We start from the raw sequence: 21,956 nt of genomic DNA, 5'->3' as shown, positions 1-21,956 counted from the left end.
CAGCTACAGAGTGTGTTGGGTAAAATTAACTATCATCATCGCTTTCTGCGCAATGCCTCTTCCATTTCAGCTCCGCTTCATAGCTTACGCCGTAAGGGTGTTCCGTTCGTCTGGACGACGGAATGCGAACGCGCCTTTCGCCAGTTGAAATCGGCGTTGCTTTCTAATACTTGCCTTACGCCATTCGATCCCCAGAAACCCCTTTTGTTGATGGTAGATGCATCGGATTTCGGGATCGGTGCTGTGCTTGCGCACAAAGTTGGCTCGCATGATTGCCCTATTGCCTTTGCGTCCAAATTGCTCTCGTCTGCGCAGAGAAATTATTCACAGATAGAGAAAGAAGCTTTGGCTCTCGTGTTTGGTGTTACTAAGTTCCATGATTTCTTGTATGGTCGTCACTTTACAATCATCACAGACCACAAACCTTTGACATCGCATACGTCAACATGGGGTCTTCCCCACGGCGGGCGGAAGCCTTATAACACGACCGTTCGCTGATTTGCGAGGGAGGAATGTGGTGTCACCGCCAGACACCACACTTGCTAGGTGGTAGCTTAAATCGGCCGCGGTCCACTAGTACATGTCGGACCCGCGTGTCGCCACTGTGTGATCGCAGACTGAGCGCCACCACAAGGCAGGTCTCGAGATACGGAATAGCACTCGCCCCAGTTGTACGACGACTTTGCTAGCGACTACACTGACGAAGCCTTTCTCTCATTTGCCGAGAGACAGTTAGAATAGCCTTCAGCTAAGTCCATGGCTACGACCTAGCAAGGCGCCATTAGCCTTACATAGTTTGATAGTTATCGTATGAAATGTCTCAACAAGAAGAACGATGTATACAACAAGGATAAATAAAAGATAAGTATTCGAGGAGCTGCATACTTTTCTTATGAGAATTCACTACTTATCCTGTTCCAGAATTCACGCCCGTCTGCGTTAGATAGCGTGCATTTAGGCCGCCTCTATCTACAAGGTGTTGGCACATTTACCAACACATCAACTTGTGCAGAGAATAAACAGAATTGTAACCCACAACAGCTGCACCAATGATGTCTTCATAGCCTCAAGATGACAATATGATGCAGCAGGTCACAAATGAGGATAATCCCGCAGTATGATTTGAAGAGGTGGCTGTTCTCTTAACAGTTTCATCCACATGCTATAGCAAAAGATAAGTAACTTTGGTCCAATTTGATGATAAGGTATAGACTTTGTGTAAACATGTTTTTTTCTTTTCTCTCCCCCCCCCCCCCCCCCCCAAATGGAACAGTGCAGCAATATACACAAAGATCACAGAGGACGGAGGAACAGTACTCTTTCTCCCAAACGATAAGCAACAGATGTGCATGGTTCCCACACGTACCAGATTAAGTTCATTATTTATACTCAAGAGGTCATCTGAAAGTTAGGATGTATGCAGCACAAGCAAAACCACAAACAGTAGGAGACTAAAAAAATGTTATTATTCACGACCTGATGGAAGAGCCAGTGCAAATGTTAAGAGTGATCAATAGATAATTTTACACAATAGTTATGAATTTGTGTCTCTAATGACTGATGATATCTTAATTTTATCTTTTATAAATAACTCTCAGTGTTCCTGTTCAAGCTATATGAACATATCTTACTTTCTGTGTATGTATGTATGTATTTTTTTTTCTTTTTCTTTTTTTTAAAAAAATGAATCAAGTGCACATGTTTCAAAACAGCACGTTTCTTCTACCCCACACTGTGTAAATCTGTTTTAGTTACAAGGAAATACTCACTTTCAAAACTGACTCTCCATCTTTCCGTCGTTTTTTTTCTTCATCCTTAATTCTCTTACGTTCCATTTCCTTCCTGCGCCTTTCTTCTCGTTTCTCATCACGTAACTTCTGCTGCTCTGCTCGCCTCTGTTTAATGTATTCCAGTAGAGGAGTTGTTGTTATTTTAGGTGCTGGCTCTGTTAAGTTTTACTGAAGTTTTACTTCAATACATTAGTTGTACAAAAACCTAATTTTTTGCCCATGCAATATACAAGAACAATGAACATCTACCATATTCTGAAACATATCTGACATCATAAAGCACATAAAGGTCACCATAATGGTCATGAAGACAATTATCATCTATTATTGCCCATAAGATGTACCACAAACAGAATTACATTTATCATCATAAAGACTGAGAAAGAAACAATGAGATGCAAACAACGTAACATTACTAACAACTTACTTTTGCTTCAACTGGATAACTGAACAGATACATCAGCCATACAAAAAGAAAATACATTACTATAGATGAGTCAGCATAAGCTGACCCCTGACAATTGCAGTGGACTGGATGCAGCAGCTTCTTCTGATAACGTAACATGATTTTGTAAATATCTCTATGGCAAGGCATCAGTGTTGTCACAGCTCTGTAAATGGCTAGTGTTTATGTCGGCAATCATTAGCACTTTGCAGATGAAAGCTGGCAACAGTGTTGCAAGCTGTCAGGACTCTTCTTATGCTGTCTTGACTATAGATCAAAGGGCCATTTGAGCCTATCAATACAAGACTTCTGCTTTTACACATGAAATAACGACGACAATATTTATTTTGCTTCTATACTTTTTGTGTGTGTGTATATATATATATATATATATAAAAAGATGTAATGGGTCAAAGCAGATGTATGGTATAAGTAGGTTCAATATTTTCAGACCAAATAAGGGCTGATTCACACTTAAACATTAACATTAATACAGTAGCCATGTGCTGAGTAAAAGGTATAGTACTCTACTGCGAATTGCCTTTTTGAGCATTTTTGAGAACTTGAGTAACAATTATATTGCAATTTAGTTATTGATTTCATATGTTTCTTCTTTACAAAGTAGAGGTCTCATCACTGACTATTTCAAGGTATATAGTAAAAGATCTGATAAAAAGGATGTGTAACCCAAGTAACTAAGTCCCAAGCTAATGCAGAGTGTACAAATTTTCACTATGCTACATGGTATTCTGACTGAAACCACATGAATCCTTATGTCTCAGTGAGCTAATAACTATCTCAGTTCCCTTGCTGTTTCTATACGGTACCTCCATTTTCAGCTGTTGCTACAAAATTGTGTTCTTGTAAGAACTCTACTAAACTCATATTACTAAGAACACAGTGAAAGTATTTTCTCACTGGATACTGTGTAAGCTGAGATGATAAATAAAAGTTAAGCTGTTATGTCTGTGTTTTGTGAAGCAGTTTTGGCAATGCTTGCCTAGAGGTATGCTGGGGCTGCAAGAAGATCTGTCAACATCTGATTTTTAAAAATCCATTAGGGAATAGCACACACATTTCATCATCATGAACTGGCTGTAACCCTTCATGTCCCAGTAATAAAATAATATCAGGGCATGAAATATATTTAAAAAGTGATAGCAGGGAACTAGTGGCAGCTTCTGTAGACTGTAAAACACAGTCACTTTGGTGGCAACAATTTAAGCTGAACTTTGACGTTAAAATCAACCATAACTCAACTTGAACTATGTATTTCAAGAAATGATGGAGAACAACGAACAAGCTGTGAACAACATTAAATAATTCATATAACTTATGGGAATGCAGCCAGATTATGCCTTCGATAACCATCAATATTTTGATAGGTGCACATCCAGTCATATCAGACGACACAAATGCAGCAAGGAATGGGTGCACACCTATCAAAATATCAGCAGTTGTCGAAGATGTCACCTGGCTGCATTCCCTTAAGTTAACATTATTTCACAATATGTACAAGATTTCAATTCTGACACAAAAAACACATCACATATTGCTTGCTTCTCATAAATTATCTCAAACTATCTTCTCATTAAGCCAACATCGATGTAGTGTCAAACTACAGCTAGTAAAGGAATAGTGTCCTGCCCAGTTCTTAAGCTCTCCTTAACATTGTCTGAGGAGAAGGATTCATTTTGATGTGATAATGCCAATGAAAATAAAGTCTTGGATGAACAGACAGTAAATGTATTTATACACTTTTGGGACAGAATATCCTCAGTATACACACATTGCTGTGCTTTATTCTATCAGCAATAAGGCAGAAAAGTAATTAAATTCTCTTCAAATAAGAGGTTTACTTACTGTCTGGAGGTACAACCACATCAATAGTCTGCTTTGATGAGTTGGCTTCCTTTTTCTCTCTTAGTGTTTCCAAAAATGCAATATATTCAGGATCATCTTTTAATGTACCTGCTTTAAGATCTCTCTTTTTCCCCTGACGTTTTTTGGGTATCCTTTGAAACTGTGCAAACTCAACAACTGCTGGATATTCATTCCCTGAAATAAAGATGATTATATCAAATCAAAATTACTCTTGCACAGTTTTCTTTGGAAATGTTGATTTTTTTTTTTGTTGACACAATGGAATGAAAGGAAAAAGGAACTCCACAATCAAGCCTCAACAACATCGAAACATCAAACAATTGCAGTATCATTCTCTGCCCTAACATGACACAGAGCATAGGTGTAGAGCGGCATGGGCCTAGCTCAACCCTAGCCATGTCAAAAGGCTTGGATGGACCCTGCACTAATCCTCTTACCAAGGAAGAATCCACATCAGGACCAAGAAATGAAGCCAGATCCTCCAGATGGTAGTCAGACACACTGACCAATGAGCCACGCAGATTAATGATGACATAAATGTTGGTAAAAGTAATTGGTGCTCTTTTCTGGGATATAACAATTGCTTTGATAAACAAGAGTATATCCTTCTAGGAAAATCTTAATTTAGTTTGTGTATCAAAAACTAATATTCTGGTTGATCACAACTCTCCAAATAACCATGAGGTGCATGAGTGTCCATTTTCTCAAGAAACTAATGTATATTAAAAGAATGAGTGTCATGAATAACACATTTTTATCAATGTAACTTGAGGCTACTGGCTATACCTAGGTTGGAAATTTTATTCCAAGCTATTGGAATTGGATTTTTCAATAATTCATCAGCACCATTCATTCACTCAATGACATCTGCTTGCTGTCGAAATAAATGTGTGACGAAGAGTCGGATTATCACACAGTAGACAAAATGTCTGCATAATCACTGAGGAACTCGTTACAACAGAAAACTGAAAGATTTCAAGTTAGTTTCTGTAATGAAACTGATCTTGCCTTTATACAACTTATAAGGAATACGAAAGTGATTCACAAACATGATTATTCGACGGCTAATTATGAGAATTGTCCAGGACCCCATGTAAGAGAGGCACAGTAGGAAAAGTGTTGGGAAAATCAAGACCAAAATGAGAGGAATATAAGGATGGCTATGATTTAATAATTCACACATGCCAATATCATTAGAGACTAAGCACATACTGAGATTTGAAAAGTATGGGAAAGGAAATCACCTATGTCCTTTACAAAAGAACCACTCCGGCACTAGGCTTAAACTATTCAAGGCATCCACTGAGATCAAAGGTTGAAATCTGAGAACCTTTGATATTTAAAGCAATGAAAAGAGAAACGAAGGACTTGTTGAAACTATACACAAAGATGAGGTAAGTACTGACACTGACATAAGTCGAAAGAATAACAACAATACGAAAGGACAGATGCTACTCACCTCATAGAGGGGGCACTGAGTGGCTGACAGGTGCGCAATGAAAAAGACTGCTAGATATTATTCAGTTATCAGTCTAAATCCATCAGAAGTACACAACAAAACACATACACATTCATGCAAGTACAAGACACACACATATGACCACTGTCACCTCTGGGTACTAGGTTTTGACTGCAAGTGCATCTGAGGTGAGCAGCAATCTTTGCTGGGATGGGTTGTGGGGATTCAAAGAGGTTTGGGCCAGGGAGGGGTGCAGGACAGGTGTGGAGAAAGATGCCTGTGCTTTTTGCAGAAGCATGCAGGGAAGTGGTGGGGGCAGGATAGTGGGTATGGGGATAGGGCAGTGGGGCGGGGCAAGGGGGAGAGATAGAGAAGGGGAAAGAATTACGCAGGCACTGGCAGGACATACATTGTGTGTCAGAGTCGGAGCAAGTAAGGGGATAGGAAGGTGGAGTGTGGGGACTACTGAAAGTCAAGGACAAGGGGTAACAGGAATGAAGGGTATGTTGCAGGGAGATTTCCCACCTATGCAGTTCAGAAAAGCTGAAGTTGCTGGAAAGATTGCAAAGGTTTTGAAACAGTCGAAGTCGAGCTAATCATGTTGGGCAGCATGCTTAGCAACAGGCTGGTCCAGCTGCCTCTTGGCTATGGGTTGGAAGAGGCAAATCATGCTGACAGACAGAGTGTTGGTTGTCATGCACATGTGGAATGCAGTACAGTGGTTGCAGCTAAGCTGACTGATCACATGGCTGCTCTCACAGGTAGCTCTGACCTTGATGCAGTAAGAGCTGCCTGTGACAGTGGATTAGGTGGTAGTAGGAGGACGTACAGGACAGGTCTTGCATCTGAGTCTACTGCAGGGATAAGAGCCATGGGGTAACAGGTTGGGAGCAAGAATGGAATAGAAATGAAGACAGATGAGTAGGTTATGCGGGCAGTGGAATGCAGTTGAGGGAGGGGTGGCAAGGATATTTCTCATTTCAAGGCACAAAAGAGGAAGTCAAAAAAGTTACTGAGTTGTTCCAATCCTGGGTGGTACTGAATCAAAGGAGCAGTGCTCCTATGTGGCCCAACATAGGGTATGTGGGAATGATAGGTGACCAGGGAGACGAGGTATGGCAAATCTGTTTCTGGACTTGGTATGGAGGATGAATTTAAGGAGTGAAAGACATGTACATTAATTCTCAGATTACAATAAGATGGTACCTGTGTGAACCAAGTACATTGTGTAAATTAAGTTCTCATATGGCAATTTATAAGGCACCGGTATTCATAGGAAGAAACAAAATTTTTGTCACAAAGAAACGGTTCTGCAACATGCCAAGCAGTGATATAGAAATTGAGAAGTGTGAACTTTTATTTGAGACTGACATAGATATGGAATGCAAAGTTAATACTGTTGGGTCGAGCTGCTCACCCAGTAGGCCTCAATAGTTATGGGAAAAACTGGATGTAAACAATACACTCATCTGGTTGATGGAAAACAAACGACTTATATGGTTGTAGTTTTATGCATCAGATGAATTATTCATTCACTCTTTTAAGTGAAACTAGTCTGTGGGGGCAACTGAATGAAAACAACTGATTCAGTCAGTTGGACTACTTTCCAGTCTTTTGAGTGAAACTAGTCTGTGAGAGCAACTCGATGGAAACAATAGAATCAGTCAGTTGTAGTTTTATGTGTAAGTTGGATTATTATTCATTTTTTCTTTTTTGAAAAGTCTGTGGGAGTAAGCGAATGAAAACATTCGACACCATTGTAGCTTTGTGTATTAACTGAATTTTTCATTCTTTCCTTATGAGTGAAAACAGTTAGTAGGTTTCCTCTCAGTTGAACCACATATCCATTCTTTCAACTGAAAGCACTCTTTAGTGTTATATCTGACTGACCTAGCTATTCATTCTTCTGAGTGAAGCCTGCCTGCAATAGTTTCATTAGCTGAACTCAAGCAGTGCTACATTATGCCACCAGAGGGTAGCCCTACCCCAGGGGTAAGCGCAGACATCTCTCAGGGGGTATGGTGAAGTTACTTCATCTCCTCCCCCCCACCCCCCTACAATGTTACAGTATGAGTGCTCTTGTACCCGGTGCCATTAATGTTTAGCTAATTAAGCTGACATATCTCTGGGGTAGGCCTGCCATCATTTAAATTGCTGACTCCAGACAAAAACTTCAAAAACCCCAGCCATCTGAGTCAAATAGGATTATTTTCCCAGACACATACAGCCTGTAAATTGTAAGTTGGCCAATGGCCCATGGAAAGTGGGGCATGAGAGGGGTAATGTTCCCTCGCTTGTGTTTCAGTGCTGAAAATGTCAGTGGGTGCTCAGCTCCTACTGATCAGCAGACATAAATTACACACAAAGGTAACAAGGATTTGTGAAAGTGCATTGTAGAGACATTCATGTTCAAACATAGTACTCAATTGCTATAAGGAATATGAATGTAAATTAAGCGAGTTTTAATACAGCTCAACGAGTAGAAGGAAATGAGCTTTAAAATATTCAGTTGTCTGGTGGGCAGGGCAGTGTCATGGTGCATGTGATTGCCGATATTCGGCAGCTTCTCACTGTCTCACTAAAAAAGTATGGAAAATACATGGTGATTAAAAATGATCTTTGCAACTATAATCACATTTATTTCAGAAATGGGGAGAGGTAGAAATGAGCAGTTTGCAACACAATGTTTATACACACCTAAGGTTCTAGTATCCTCTTAACAGAGTTCACTGTGTTAAGGCAATTATATTTTCAAACAAATTGGGGCACATTAACATACTTGCATATTGCAAAAAAGTCTTGTTGTTGTTGTTGTTGTTGTGGTCTTCAGTCCTGAGACTGGTTTGATGCAGCTCTCCATGCTATTCTATCCTGTGCAAGCTTCTTCATCTCCCAGTACTTAGTGCAACCTACGTCCTTCTGAATCTGCTTAGTGTATTCATCTCTTGGTCTCCCTCTACGATTTTTACCCTCCACTCTGCCCTCCAATACTAAATTGGTGATCCCTTGATGCCTCAGAACATGTCCTACCAACCGATCCCTTCTTCTACTCAAGTTCTGCCACAAACTCCTCTTATCCCCAATTCAATTCAATACCTCCTCGTTAGTTATGTGATCCACCCATCTAATCTTCAGCATCCTTCTGTAGCACCACATTTCGAAAGCTTCTATTCTCTTCTTGTCCAAACTATTTATCACCCATGTTTCACTTCCATACATGGCTACACTCCACACAAATACTTTCAGAAACGGCTTCCTGACACTTAAATCTATACTCGATGTTAACAAATTTCTCAGAAACGCTTTCCTTGCCATTGCCAGTCTACATTTTATATCCTCGCTACTTCGACCATCATCAGTTATTTTGCTCCCCAAATAGCAAAACTCCTTTACTACTTTAAGTGTCTCATTTCCTAATCTAATTCCCTCAGCATCACCCGACTTAATTCGACTACATTCCATTATCCTCGTTTTGCTTTTGTTGATGTTCATCTTATATACCCTCCTTTCAAGACACTGTCCATTCCATTCAACTGCTCTTCTAAGTCCTTTGCTGTCTCTGACAGAATTACGATGTCATCGGCGAACCTCAAAGTTTTTATTTCTTCTCCATGGATTTTAATACCTACTCCGAATTTTTCTTTTGTTTCCTTTACTGCTTGCTCAATATACAGATTGAATAACATCGGGGACAGGCTACAACCCTGTCTCACTCCCTTCCCAACCGCTGCTTCCCTTTCATGTCCCTCGACTCTTATAACTGCCATCTGGTTTCTGTACAAATTGTAAATAGCCTTTCGCTCCCTGTATTTTACCCCTGCCACCTTTAGAGTTTGAAAGAGAGTATTCCAGTGAACATTGTCAAAAGCTTTCTCTAAGTCTACAAATGCTAGAAACGTAGGTTTGCCTTTTCTTAATCTTTCTTCTAAGATAAGTCGTAAGGTCAGTATTGCCTCACGTGTTCCAATATTTCTACGGAATCCAAACTGATCTTCCCCGAGGTTGGCTTCTACTAGTTTTTCCATTCGTCTGTAAAGAATTCGCGTTAGTATTTTGCAGCTGTGACTTATTAAACTGATAGTTCGGTAATTTTCACATCTGTCAACACCTGCTTTCTTTGGGATTGGAATTATTATATTCTTTTTGAAGTCTGAGAGTATTTCGCCTGTCTCATACATCTTGCTCACCAGATGGTAGAGTTTTGTCAGGACTGGCTCTCCCAAGGCCATCAGTAGTTCTAATGGAATGTTGTCTACTCCCGTGGCCTTGTTTCGACTCAGGTCTTTCAGTGCTCTGTCAAACTCTTCACGCAGTATTGTATCTCCCATTTCGTCTTCATCTACATTCTCTTCCATTTCCATAATATTGTCCTCAAGTACGTCACCCTTGTGTAGACCCTCTATATACTCCTTCCACCTTTCTGCTTTCCCTTCTTTGCTTAGAACTGGGTTTCCGTCTGAGCTCTTGATATTCATACAAGTGGTTCTCTTTCCTCCAAAGGTCTCTTTACTTTTCCTGTAGGCAGTATCTATCTTACCCCTAGTGACATAAGCCTCTACATCCTTACATTTGTCCTCTAGCCATGCCTGCTTAGCCATTTTGCACTTCCTGTTGATCTCATTTTTGAGATGTTTGTATTCCTTTTTGCCTGTTTCATTTACTGCATTTTTATATTTTCTCCTTTCATCAATTAAATTCAATATTTCTTCTGTTACCCAAGGATTTCTACCAGCCCTTGTCTTTTTACCTACTTGATCCTTTGCTGCCTTCACTACTTCATCCCTCAGAGCTACCCATTCTTCTTCTACTGTATTTCTTTCCCCATTTGTGACAATTGTTCCCTTATGCTCTCCCTGAAACTCTGTACAACTTCTGGTTTAATCAGTTTGTCCTGATCCCATCTCCTTAAATTCCCACCTTTTTGCAGTTTCTTCAGTTTTAATCTACAGCTCATAACCAATAGGTTGTGGTCAGAGTCCATATCTGCCCCTGGAAATGTCTTACAATTTAAAACCTGGTTCCTAAATCTCTGTCTTACCATTATATAATCTATCTGATACCTTCTAGTATTTCCAGGATTCTTCCATGTGTACAACCTTCTTTTATGATTCTTGAACCAAGTGTTAGCTATGATTAAGTTATGCTCTGTGCAAAATTCTACCAGACGGCTTCCTCTTTCATTTCTTTCCCCCAATCCATATTCAAAAAAAGTCTTAATGAAATGTAATTAATGCAAACTATCACCTTACTTTGTTGCAAAAAACATATTAATTTATATTTTATTAGTATCTTGTAAGATGAAGAAGTGTAAGCAGATATGCAGTACTTATCAGTGCTGTAAATTTTCTTCAACAGCATACGTAAACATCCAATGCAAGTTTCGTCATAATTCAATCTATACTCATTAAATCTCCAGAATGAGATTTTCACTCTGCAGCAGAGTGTGCACCGATATGAAACTTCCTGGCAGATTAAAACTGTGTGCCGGACCGAGACTCGAACTCGGGACCTTTGCCTTTCGCGGGCAAGTGTTCTACCAACTGAGCTACCCAACCACGACTCACGACCCGTCCTCACAGCGTCAGTTCTGCCAGTACCTCATCTCCTACCTTCCAAACTTCACAGAAGCTCTTCTGCGAACCTTGCAGAACTAGCACTCCCAGAAGAAAGGATACTGCGGAGACATGGCTTAGCCACAGCCTGCAAGGTTCGTAGAAGAGCTTCTGTGAAGTTTGGAAGGTAGGGGACGACGTACTGGCAGAATTGAAGCTGTGAGGAAGGGTCGTGAGTCGTGCTTGGGTAGCTCAGTTGGCAGAACACTTGACCATGAAAGGCAAAGGTCCCGAGTTCAAGTCTAGGTCCAGCACACAGTTTTAATCTGCCAGGAAGTCTCATTAAATCTGCTTTAGTAGTTTCTATAATAAACTTTGTTTTGTCACTGCTCCATACATTACTTATTTGGGAAAATACCCTTTCACTAGCAGCATACTGATACAGGTGATATGAACATCTAATTTGGGTGAATTGTTTCACTATTATTAAATCCAGAATGAGTATCTGTCCTGAATTACTTTTGAAAATATTCAGGACAGAGCTAGAAAAATCATGACTGTCACAAAAAAGGAGGGACGGGGGAGGGAGACGGATGGTTACCTTAAATTTATGCACCATCTGTAGCACAGGATATCTAAGCAATATTTCAGTTCCATTTCTGGCGTAATGCATCCTCGTTAACCTGTATTATTGCTGCTCTGATGTGAACTCACAGTTCCTGCAGGCTCTCCCCTCCCCCACCCCTTAAAAAAAACTGTACTGAGGTTCTGCAGGACATGGGTGTCAGATGTGGTCTGTACAACCATTTCATACATTGTGCCAAATGCTGGATGGTGGCCAGTCAATAACTAACATGGGAGGGAGGGGGGGGGAGGGGGGGGGGGGAAGGGGGGCAGCACGGTGTCTGTGAAAGTTATGCCACAATCTGCACCTTTCTACCCATTTCCTTTTCAGAAATATACATGATCAAAATTGTAAAGATCATTTTGGAAAAACCTTCAGATGTATAGGAGAATCCAGTGTGCTTGCCTCTGGATTTTTGATAGACTGAAACAAAAAAACCACCTACAGACTAGTTCTCGTTTAGTGAATTTTAACTAAGCTTTATTGCACTCTGTTTATTACCAATCAATTGAATTTCCCCAAACATGAAACAAGGTCCACACAGTTGGATAAAAACTCTCTCCAGTATGCTTCTGGATGCCCTTAAAGCTAAGACCAATCCCGGGAAACCCAATATTGTAAAATTAAACAATGTAAAATCCAGAACGGAATGTTACAATATTACATAAAGGATGATTGCTACTCACTACATAGCAGAGGTGCTGAGTTGCAGATAGGCACAAAAAAAGACTGTACACAGTAAGCTTTCAGCCAACAAGGCATTTGTCAAAAAAGACAAAAAACACACACACACAAAACCACAGTCTCTGGTAGCTGAAGCCAGACTACGAACAGCAGTGCATGATGGGAGAGGCAACCGGATGGGGGTAAAGCAGAGTCTAGGCTGGGGAGGTGGAGGGATAGCAGCGTAAAGGCGGATGACGGTAAAGAGCTGCTGGGGGAGCATGCAGGGACGAGGTGGAGAAAAGGTAGGACAGTTAGGTACAATAGGGAGGTTAGACAGAGGGCAGGGGAGAGAGGGTGGGCGGTTGGAAGGGAGCAGAAAAGGAGAAAGTAAAAAGACTGGGTGCGTCGGTGGAATAGAGGGCTAGCATTGGAACGAGAACAGGGAAGGACCTAGATGGGTAAGGACAATGACTAACAAAGGTTGAGGTCAGGAGGGTTACAGGAACATAGGATATAGTGCAGGGAGAGTTCCCACATGCATAATTCAGAAAAACCGGTGTTGGTGGGAAGGATCTAGATGGTACAGCCTGTGAAGCAATCACTGAAACGAAGAACATCGTTTTGGGCAGCTTGTCCAGCAACAGGGTGGTCCAGTTGTCTATTGGCCAGTTTGTCGGTGGCCATTAATGCGGATAGGCAGCTTGTTGGTTGTCATGCCCATGTAGAATGCAGCACAATGGTTGCAACTTAGCTTGTAGATCACATGACTGGTTTCACAGGTAGCCTTGCCTTTGATGAGATAGGTGATGTTTGTGACCGGACTGGAGTAGGTGGTGGTGGAAGGATGTATGCGGCAGGTCTTGCATCTACGTCTATTACAAGGATATGAGGCATGAGGTATGGGGCTCGGAGCAGGGGTTTTGTAGGGATGGAAAAGGATATTGTGTAGGTTTGGTGGACAGCAGAACACCACTATGGGGGTGCCGGGAAGGATACTGTGTAGGACACTTCTCATTTCAGGGCATGACTTGAGGTACTTGAATCCCTGGCGGAGAATGTAATTCAGTACCTCCATCCTGGGAGGTACTGAGTCATGAGGAGAATGCTCCTTTATGGCCGCACAGTGGGACTTTAGGAGGTGGTAAGTAACTGGAAAAATAGGGCAAGGGAGGTCTGTTTTTGTACAATGTTGGGGGACTGGGAGTAATTACAATCTGCAAAGACCTCAGTGGGACCTCAGTGTATTTTGAGAGGAATCACTCGTCACTGCAGATGCGACGCCACAGGTGGCCAGGCTGCATGGAAGGGACTTCTTGATATGGAATGGGTGGCACCAGTCAAAGTGGAGGTATCATTGGTGGTTGGTAGGTTTGATATGGACAGAGGTGCTGATGTAGCCATCTTATAGGTGTTCAACATTGAGAAAGGGGCTTGTCGGACTGAATGGGACCAAGATTATTATTATTATTTGAGGTGAGGGGTGCTAAGTGTCATGGTATCAGAGCCCTGACCAAAAGTCAGCATGCCAATCTCATGGGTGGGGATGAAGGTTGTTCCCATATGCGAAGCAGGTTATAATGTATTAAAGTCTACCTCCCTTCCCCACCAATTTAGAGATGAGGCCTGATAGTTCACAAAATTTCACCACTCTTATTACACTGGAATCAGTACCTGCGAGGATGGTGGGCAGATCTCCATCAGTATTGAGGGCTGCCCTAATATCAGTATATAGGACACATGTTACCAAAATATGTTTAACTGAAGGTGATACACCACAAACTTCACAGAGTGGTGGATCCTCCTGCCAGAGGAGGAAGCCATGTGTTAAACGGCTATGTCCGATGCGTAACCTGGTAAGCAGAACCTCCTTTCAGCAGCGAGTCTGACATGCCTTTGTAGTCAATTTGAGTGACCGCAGTTTGTTTTCTATCAGCTGCAACCCTTCAGTCTCCCACTGATGCATGATACGTCTGTCAGAAAATGGTATGATGGCATGCAACAGGATGGGACACTGATGGACAGCAGCATCTTGACATACTTCCTTGGTGGGTTTGTCGGCAATGTCATTTCCCTGTAGCCTTATGTTGCCAGGTACCCAGCAAAAGATCACCTCCCTGCAAAGGTGTTGGAGCCGCTGTAAGGAGTCATGGATGAGCTGAATCAGCTGGTCTACTGGATACACTTGGTGAAGTGCTTGCAGTGCACTAAGTGAGTCAGGACAGACAAGAAACCTCATATGGTGATGTCTGCGAACCATCTCCAGTACCATCAGAATGCCATGTAATTCTGCATCATAATTTGTGAATTGTTCAGGAAGATGCACTTTAAAAGCTCTATCACGAAAAATAGCAAAACAAAAGAGGACATTTTCTTGCTGGGATCCACCTGTATAAACAAGAATAAAACTGTGGAACGTACTTAAAATAGACGAAAACAAAGTCGAAGAAAGCATAATCTGGAGTACAAGTTTTCTTGTAGTGTGTCAAGCTTAAAATCACTTTGGGCCTCTGAAGACATCAAGGCAGCAATGGATTCCATCCCTGGCTGTGTATTTAGATGCCTAATAGATCCAGATCCTTGAGACGGTCTGTAGCACATATGCCAAATGGCTTGGTCGCATGGGGCCGATTCCTGAACAGCCATTCAAAGGTGGGTTGGACCACTCCTTTAAACGTCAATGACTGAGGTAATGCTGAGATTTTCAGTGCCTGTCGAGCCAAAAGGATACAGTGCTGAATCCAGAGTGGTGGTTCACTAGCCTCTCACATAGACTCAGAACAGGGCTGGTTTGAAAGGCTCCAATCGATATCCGAATGCCCTTATGGTTGTCAGCATCTAACATCTTGATGCAGGAAGTATGGGCTGATACACAGACCATGCTGCCATAACCTAAACATGATAAGAAAAATGCCCTATAAAACTGCACGAGGCAGGACCTGTCAGCGCCCTATGTTTTTCTGCTAAGGTATTTCAAAATATTCAATGACTGGAAGCCCTTTGTTCACAGGTCTTTCAGATGTGGGAGCCAAATTAATTTTGGGTCAAATAATAATCCCAAAAAGCACACAGTTTCTTGAAAACGTAAAAATATTGTCCCCCACTGTGATCATTAGCTGGTTGAAACTTCGACAAGCACGGTTAAGATTTACATGGATTCTCCCTGGGCGAGAACTGAAAACCAGTTGTCCTGGCCCAGGCTTCCAGCCTCCTAAAGGTTAGCTGTAGCTGCCTCATCATCATTATAAGATCAGAGGAAAAGTAGAAGATTGCAATGTCATCCATAAACAAAGAGCATTTAACAGGGCTCCTGACTGTGGAGGAAATGCCATTGATAATGATGGCACAGCCATTGATAATGATGGCACACAATGTGACAATGAGGACACTGCCTTGGGGGACCCCATTCTCTTGAACATAGCAGCCAATGCAATATCAAAAACGCCAGTTCTTGTGAAAGGATTGGATAAGAAATGACAGGTGTCCACATAGACCCCATTCATGAAGTTGGTGAGGGATGTTGTACCTCCAACTAGTGTAATTTGCTTTTTCAAGGTCAAAAAACACACAAACCAAATGGTTTTGGTGTGAAAAGGACTCCAGTATCGCTGTCTCCAGGAGAATTAAGTTGTCAAGGGTGGAATGGTAGTGCCTGAAACTACACTGGGAACAGCTCAGGTGACCTCGGGATTTGAGCAGCCAGACGAGGTGGTGGTTGAGCATGCACTGTTAAAGGCACTACAGCCCTTGCCTGGTTTCCAGAATGGAATTAATATTGCCTCCTTCCAAATTGTGGGGTACTGTCCATCAATCCAGATCTAATTGAACCAAGAGAGGAGCTGTCCTTTCACTTCAGGGCACAGATGACGAAGCACGCCACAATGGATCTCATCAAGTCCTGGGGCACTCTCTCTGGCTGCAGACAAAGCTGATTCCAGTTTCCACATGGGGAATGGAAGGTTGTATACTTCCTCATTATGCGAGAAGAAATTGAGCTTCCTAATCTCTGCAGTTCTACAGAACACCTGAAAAGCAGGAGCTTGTATGAATGACATAGTGAAAGAAGTGTTCAGCTAAAACCTGAGCCATGTCTTCTGGCGTGTCTCCCATTACTTGACAAGGCAGCAAGGGGATGCATACTGCCCTTGCCTGAAAACCATCTTATTGAGCTCCAAATTTGCACCAGAGAACCCCTCTTCCATTCTTTGATCACTCACCACACATGCGCTCTCGCAGTTCTGAAGACATGAAGGTTTTCTGTAGTTGGACGGCGTTTGGAGTTCCGCAAAGCTCTTTGTCTGGCCCTGATTGCCAATCAACAGTCGTCATTCCACCAATGTACACGCCATCGTCTGAAGTGGTTACTAGACTGGGAGATGGACTCAGTGACACCCCACTGGACCTAACAAGTGATATGGGCCACCGTCTCCTGTGCACAATCCTTTTGCTCAAAAATAGCCCGTTGATTGCACAGCAAACAATTCGCCCTTTGTATCACCCATCTGTGTGGTCTCCTGACAGCCACTGTCCCAGTTGGCAGACGGATCCACACTGGGAAGTGGTCACTAGATTGTAAATTTGTAACTACTTCCAACTGAACTGATTCCGCAATAGCTGGGGAACAAAACCACAGGTTAATGGCTGAAAAGAGACCCTGTAGCTCTGGAAAAGTGTGTTATCTGATTCAAGTTCAGAAGACAGATATTCTCAGAATTGACAAGTCACTCGATCATCCGACCCCTGGAGCAAGGGGTAGTCGAGTCCCACAGCACATTGTATGCACTGAAGTCACCCACAAGGAGGAATGGGTGTGGGAGTGCCTGGAAGAGTTCTGTCAGTGTGTCTGCATCCAAAGCATCATTAGGTGAAAGATACAAAGAACACACTGTGATATTAAAGGGTGCTAGAACTTTCACAGCAATTGCTTGTACGGTTATGTTAAGAGGGACATGAGAGGAGCGGCATTTGTAATTAGCTGCTGTAAGGGTGATAACCCTGTAATGCAGGTGTGTCGGTGACTAAGACGTGTTTCTTGTAAGCAGATGCAAAATGGTTTCTCCTGGACCAGGAGCTGTAATTCTTCCAAATGTAAGCGATATCCATTTAAATCCCACTGTAACACAGAAGTCCCTGTGGAAGCCAATATTTAGTGAAGATTGTTCTTGGCTTTCTGTCTTGGAGTTGGTAATTTACCAGGGAGGTCAGGGGGAACGTTAGCTGGTTCTCGGCTCTCTGGTTCCTCCAATTGGAAGTCCATATCCACAAGAGCATGGTCCCCATCACAGAGAGAGAGAGAGAGAGAGAGAGAGAGAGAGAGAGAGAGAGAGAGAGAGAGAGAGAGAGATCGCCGATCCAAAGGTTTAACTACTAGTTTCTTGGCCTTGGAACTATTTTTCAAAGGTCGTTTTTCTTTACTTGTGGGAGGTGGTGGTTGCTTGGGTTGTGGGGACAGCTTAGTTGGCTTCTGCTGTTGGGCAATGGTACGTGGCTTAGGTGGTAAGCCCATTGCCAATGGCTTCTGAATGACTTCTGTTTCAAGTGGATTGTTTCCCCAACAAGTACACCGATAAGTACACATGCTTGTACTTGAATCTTGGTATGAGTTAGTGTGGAGGCATCACACTTGGCGACTGGCATCTTAAGGGCTGATGGAAAAGAAGTAGCAAAAACTGGAGGTTGCATAACTATATAAGCTTTTTTAGCTTCACCATTGTGTATGTGTCTCTTGACTTTCAACTCCTGAATTTTCTTTTTCTCATTGTAAACCACACACTTTCTGCTCCAAACTGGGTGATCCCTGGAGCAGTTTACACATTTTGGAGGAAGTATACAAGAATTGCCTGATTTGTGAGCTGAGTCTCCACAATTGCCACACGTAGCCCTCCCATTACATCCCATGGTGGTATGGATAAATTTCGACATTTGAAGCATCACATTGGGTTAGGAACAAAAGGGTGACCCTTAAGACGGATATAGCCTGCAAGGATATGTTCAGGTAATTCCAGAGTATTAAACATTAGAATAAATGTCGCCGATTTTTCCAATTTGCCATTGACTCCCCTCATATAGTTCTGCGCTTCCGTAATGTCTATATTTTACCAGCCTTCAAGTACCTCCGTGGGGTCCACCTCCATTATTCAGAGCAGGTAACCACACCCGTATTAAAGTTAAGGGTGTTATGCAACTCAGCTTCATCCCAGAAGCTTAGATATTTGGTTTCACTTAGCAGTTTCAACTAGAAGTGTTGCATTACAAAATCATTTGACACTTTTTAGAGATCTAGAAATAACTTCCAATGCCTTGTGAATATAGAAATGCGAGACCTTCTCAAAGATTCCCCTCTTCTCTTGATTACAATGAAAGTGTTATGGCACACTAATGCCCTGTTACTATCATTCTGAGGCTTCTTTTTTGGAAGACTGACCAACTGAGCTCTCTTTGACAAGTGGGTGTACGTACTACCTGAGCGTACACCTGTCCTGTCAGGAGTAGTAGTTTGATGAGACCGCTCCATAGGTATCCCACAAGACGCTAGGGAAACAAAAGTCGACAAAGTCAGAGCCTCACATGTCTGAGAAAGGCTTATACAACCTGGGGGTGGCTAGAGACCGTTTTACCTCAAAAGCCGTTCACCTCAACAGCATGTAGCACACCTTGAGTTTGCGGTTTTTTTATCAGAGAGGTGTGTACCTTTCTTGTGGTCCAGGCAGTGAAGCCAATGTCCTTGTTCTCCGAAACACACAACATTCCACTCCTGCACCACACGGTGGTTACTGAAGCATGCTCAGAGCTCACAGTGACAGGGCTGGTGGTGCTTACTGGTCCCCAGCTCAGGAATCCCGGGGTTGCCAAGACCCGTACTCAGCAAACAAATGCTGATCCCCTGAGGGGTAGTAGGACTAGGTGAAGTGAATGGGGGGAGAAGGTGTTGAGGTTCTGGAGGAATGTGGATAATGTGTCCTCACCCTCAATCCAGAGCACAAAGATATCATCAATGTAACTGAACCAGGTGAGGGTTTAGGATTCTGGGTATTTAGGAAGGATTCCTTTAGATGGCTGCTGAATAGGTTGGAGTACGATGGTGCCATGAGGGTGATCGTAGCCATATCCCAGATTTATCTATAGGTAATACCTTCAAAGGAGAAGTGATTGTGGATGAGGATATAGTTGATCGTGGTGACTAGGAAGGAGGTTGTTGGTTTGGAATCTGTTAGGTGTTGGGAAAGGCAGTGTTCAACAGCGGCAAGGCCATGGGCATTAGAGATGTTAGTGCAATAGTGACAAGCTGGACACCGTGTGGCAAAGGAACAGGTATTGTGGAGAGTCGGAGGAGGAATTGGCTGACATCTTTTATACAGGAGGGTAGGTTGCAGGTAATAGGCTGAGGATGATGTTCTATCAGAGAAGAGACACAGTGGGGACACAGTAACCAGCCACAATGGGGCATCTTGGGCAGTTAGGTTTATGGGCTTTAGGAAGCATGTTGAAGGTAGGAGTGCAGGGAGTCATAGAGGTGAGGAGAAAGATGGACTCCAGGGAGAGGTTCTGGCATGGGCCTAAGGATTTGAGGAGAGATTGGTTGGTTGGATTAAAAGAAGGGGAAGGGACCAAACTACGAGGTCATCAGTCCCTTGTTCCAAATAAAACAATGACACAAGTGTGAGAATAAAGCAAACGAGACTGACAACACAAAACAGAATGACAGGAAAAAGCACAAGAACGAGGAAGGGCGACAAACATGTAAATGGACAAAAGGGGGACAAAACCACAGAAATGCAAGAAACGGGATGAAGAGAGTAAAACAACAAAGCAGATGACCATGGCTGGCTGACCATGAGAATAAAAAGGAGAAGCCAGCCACCCTGCAACATATTAAAACTTCCACCCTAAAAGCACTAGGGTGGAGAACACAGAGGCACAAAGGACATGCACTAAAACTAAGATCAAATTATAAAACCCGCTCTCATGAATAAAACGTACAACGAAATCAGCCAATGAGGCATTGTCAGATAAAATTAGCGGCAAAGAGTCCGGTAAACCAAGATTCCATCGCTGGGCAGTCAATGTGGGACAGTGCACTAGAAGATGGGCCACTGTCAATCGGGCACCGCACCGACACTGAGGTGGGTCTCACGATGCAGGAGGTAACCGTGGCTCACCCAAGCATGGCCAATGCAGAGCTGGCATATGACAACTGATCCCCTGCGAGAGGCCTGCATGGAAGACTTCCACACATTCCTAGCCTCCTTAATGACACGCAGTTTGTTGTGCGTACTGTTATGCCATTTCATCTCCCAAAGTAGAAAAACCCTGCAGCTTAAGTCAGAACGTAGGTCAGGTTCAGAGATGCCCATCTCCAGAAGTGGTTTCCGTGTAGCCTGTCGGCAAGTTCATTGCCTGGGATTTTGACGTGACCTGGGGTCCAGACAAACAACACTGAACGACCGGACCTTTCCAGGGCATAGATGGATTCCTGGATGGTCGCTACCAAAGGATGACGAGGGCAGCACTGGTCGATAGCTTGTAGGTGCTCAAGCAGCCAGTGCACAGAAGAAATGACTCCCCAGTGCATGAACAGGTGTGCTCAAGAGCACGAGATATAGCCACCAGCTCTGCAGTGAAAACACTGCAGCCATCGGGCAATGAATGCTGTTCAATATGTCCTCCATGGATATAAACAAAGCCAATGTGACCTTCAGCCATCGAGCCATCGGTGTAAGCCACTTTGTGGCCTCGGTACGTGTCAAGAATCAAGAGTAAGTGGTAGTGGGGAGCCGCGGGGTTAATTGAGTCCTTAGGGCCATGTGAAAGGTCCAGACGAAGCTGCAGCGTAGGTGTGCACCATGGAGGCGTACATGAATGGACCTCAAGTATAGGTGATAATGGCAATTACTCCAGTTCGGAAAGGAGGGATCGGACACAAACTGCAATTAGAAGCCCTGTCCTGGGCCACTGATGTGGGAGATGAACCGTTGTGGGTGGGAAAAGGAGACGGTTATTCACACGCGCAGGAGAACTACAAATGTGTGCAATGTAACGGGCCAGCAGTTGTACACGCCTAACCTGCAATGGAGTGACTCTGGCCTCCACGAGGACGCTCGTAACCGGACTCATTCTAAAAGCTACTGTCGCTATGCGAATGCCACAGTGGTGCACTAAGTCGAGTAAACGCAACGGTGAGGGAGCCGCCGAACCATAAACCAGACTCCCATAGTCAAGGTGGCATTGAACAAGGGCTCTGTAAAGCTGCAGCAGCGTAGAGCAATCTGCACCCCAGTTGGTGTTGCTCAGGCATCGGAGGGCATTGGGGTGCTGCCAGCACTTCCTCTTAAGCTGACGAAGGTGAGGAAGCCAAGTCAATCGGGAATCGAAAACCAGTCCTAAGAATCGATATGTCTCCACTACAGTGAGTGGATTGTCATTAAGGTAAAGGTCTGGATCTGGATGAACAGTACGATGCCGACAGAGGTGCATAACACATGACTTTGTGGCCGAAAACTGGAAACCATGGGCTAGAGCCCATGACTGCGCCTTGTGG

General features: G+C 43.1%; 1 protein-coding gene across 2 annotated transcripts in view; it reads right to left on the bottom strand.

Moving 5' to 3' along the window:
• Window positions 1–21,956, bottom strand: part of LOC126470452 (histone-lysine N-methyltransferase, H3 lysine-79 specific) — a 79,738-nt gene that overhangs the window by 35,452 nt on the left and 22,330 nt on the right. For both annotated transcript variants that reach the window (XM_050098301.1, XM_050098310.1), the window contains exons 3-4: window positions 4,099–4,293; window positions 1,770–1,945 (exon numbers count right to left, since the gene is read on the bottom strand). In XM_050098301.1, the coding sequence (XP_049954258.1) occupies window positions 1,770–1,945; window positions 4,099–4,293 (371 nt within the window). The remainder of the gene's footprint in view (window positions 1–1,769; window positions 1,946–4,098; window positions 4,294–21,956) is intronic.

Source organism: Schistocerca serialis, chromosome 1 (assembly GCF_023864345.2).
Source record: "Schistocerca serialis cubense isolate TAMUIC-IGC-003099 chromosome 1, iqSchSeri2.2, whole genome shotgun sequence".
Classification (NCBI taxonomy): Eukaryota; Metazoa; Arthropoda; class Insecta; order Orthoptera; family Acrididae; genus Schistocerca; species Schistocerca serialis.
The sequence above is the reverse complement of the archived record's forward strand: the minus strand, read 5'-3'. Positions and strand labels throughout refer to the sequence as shown.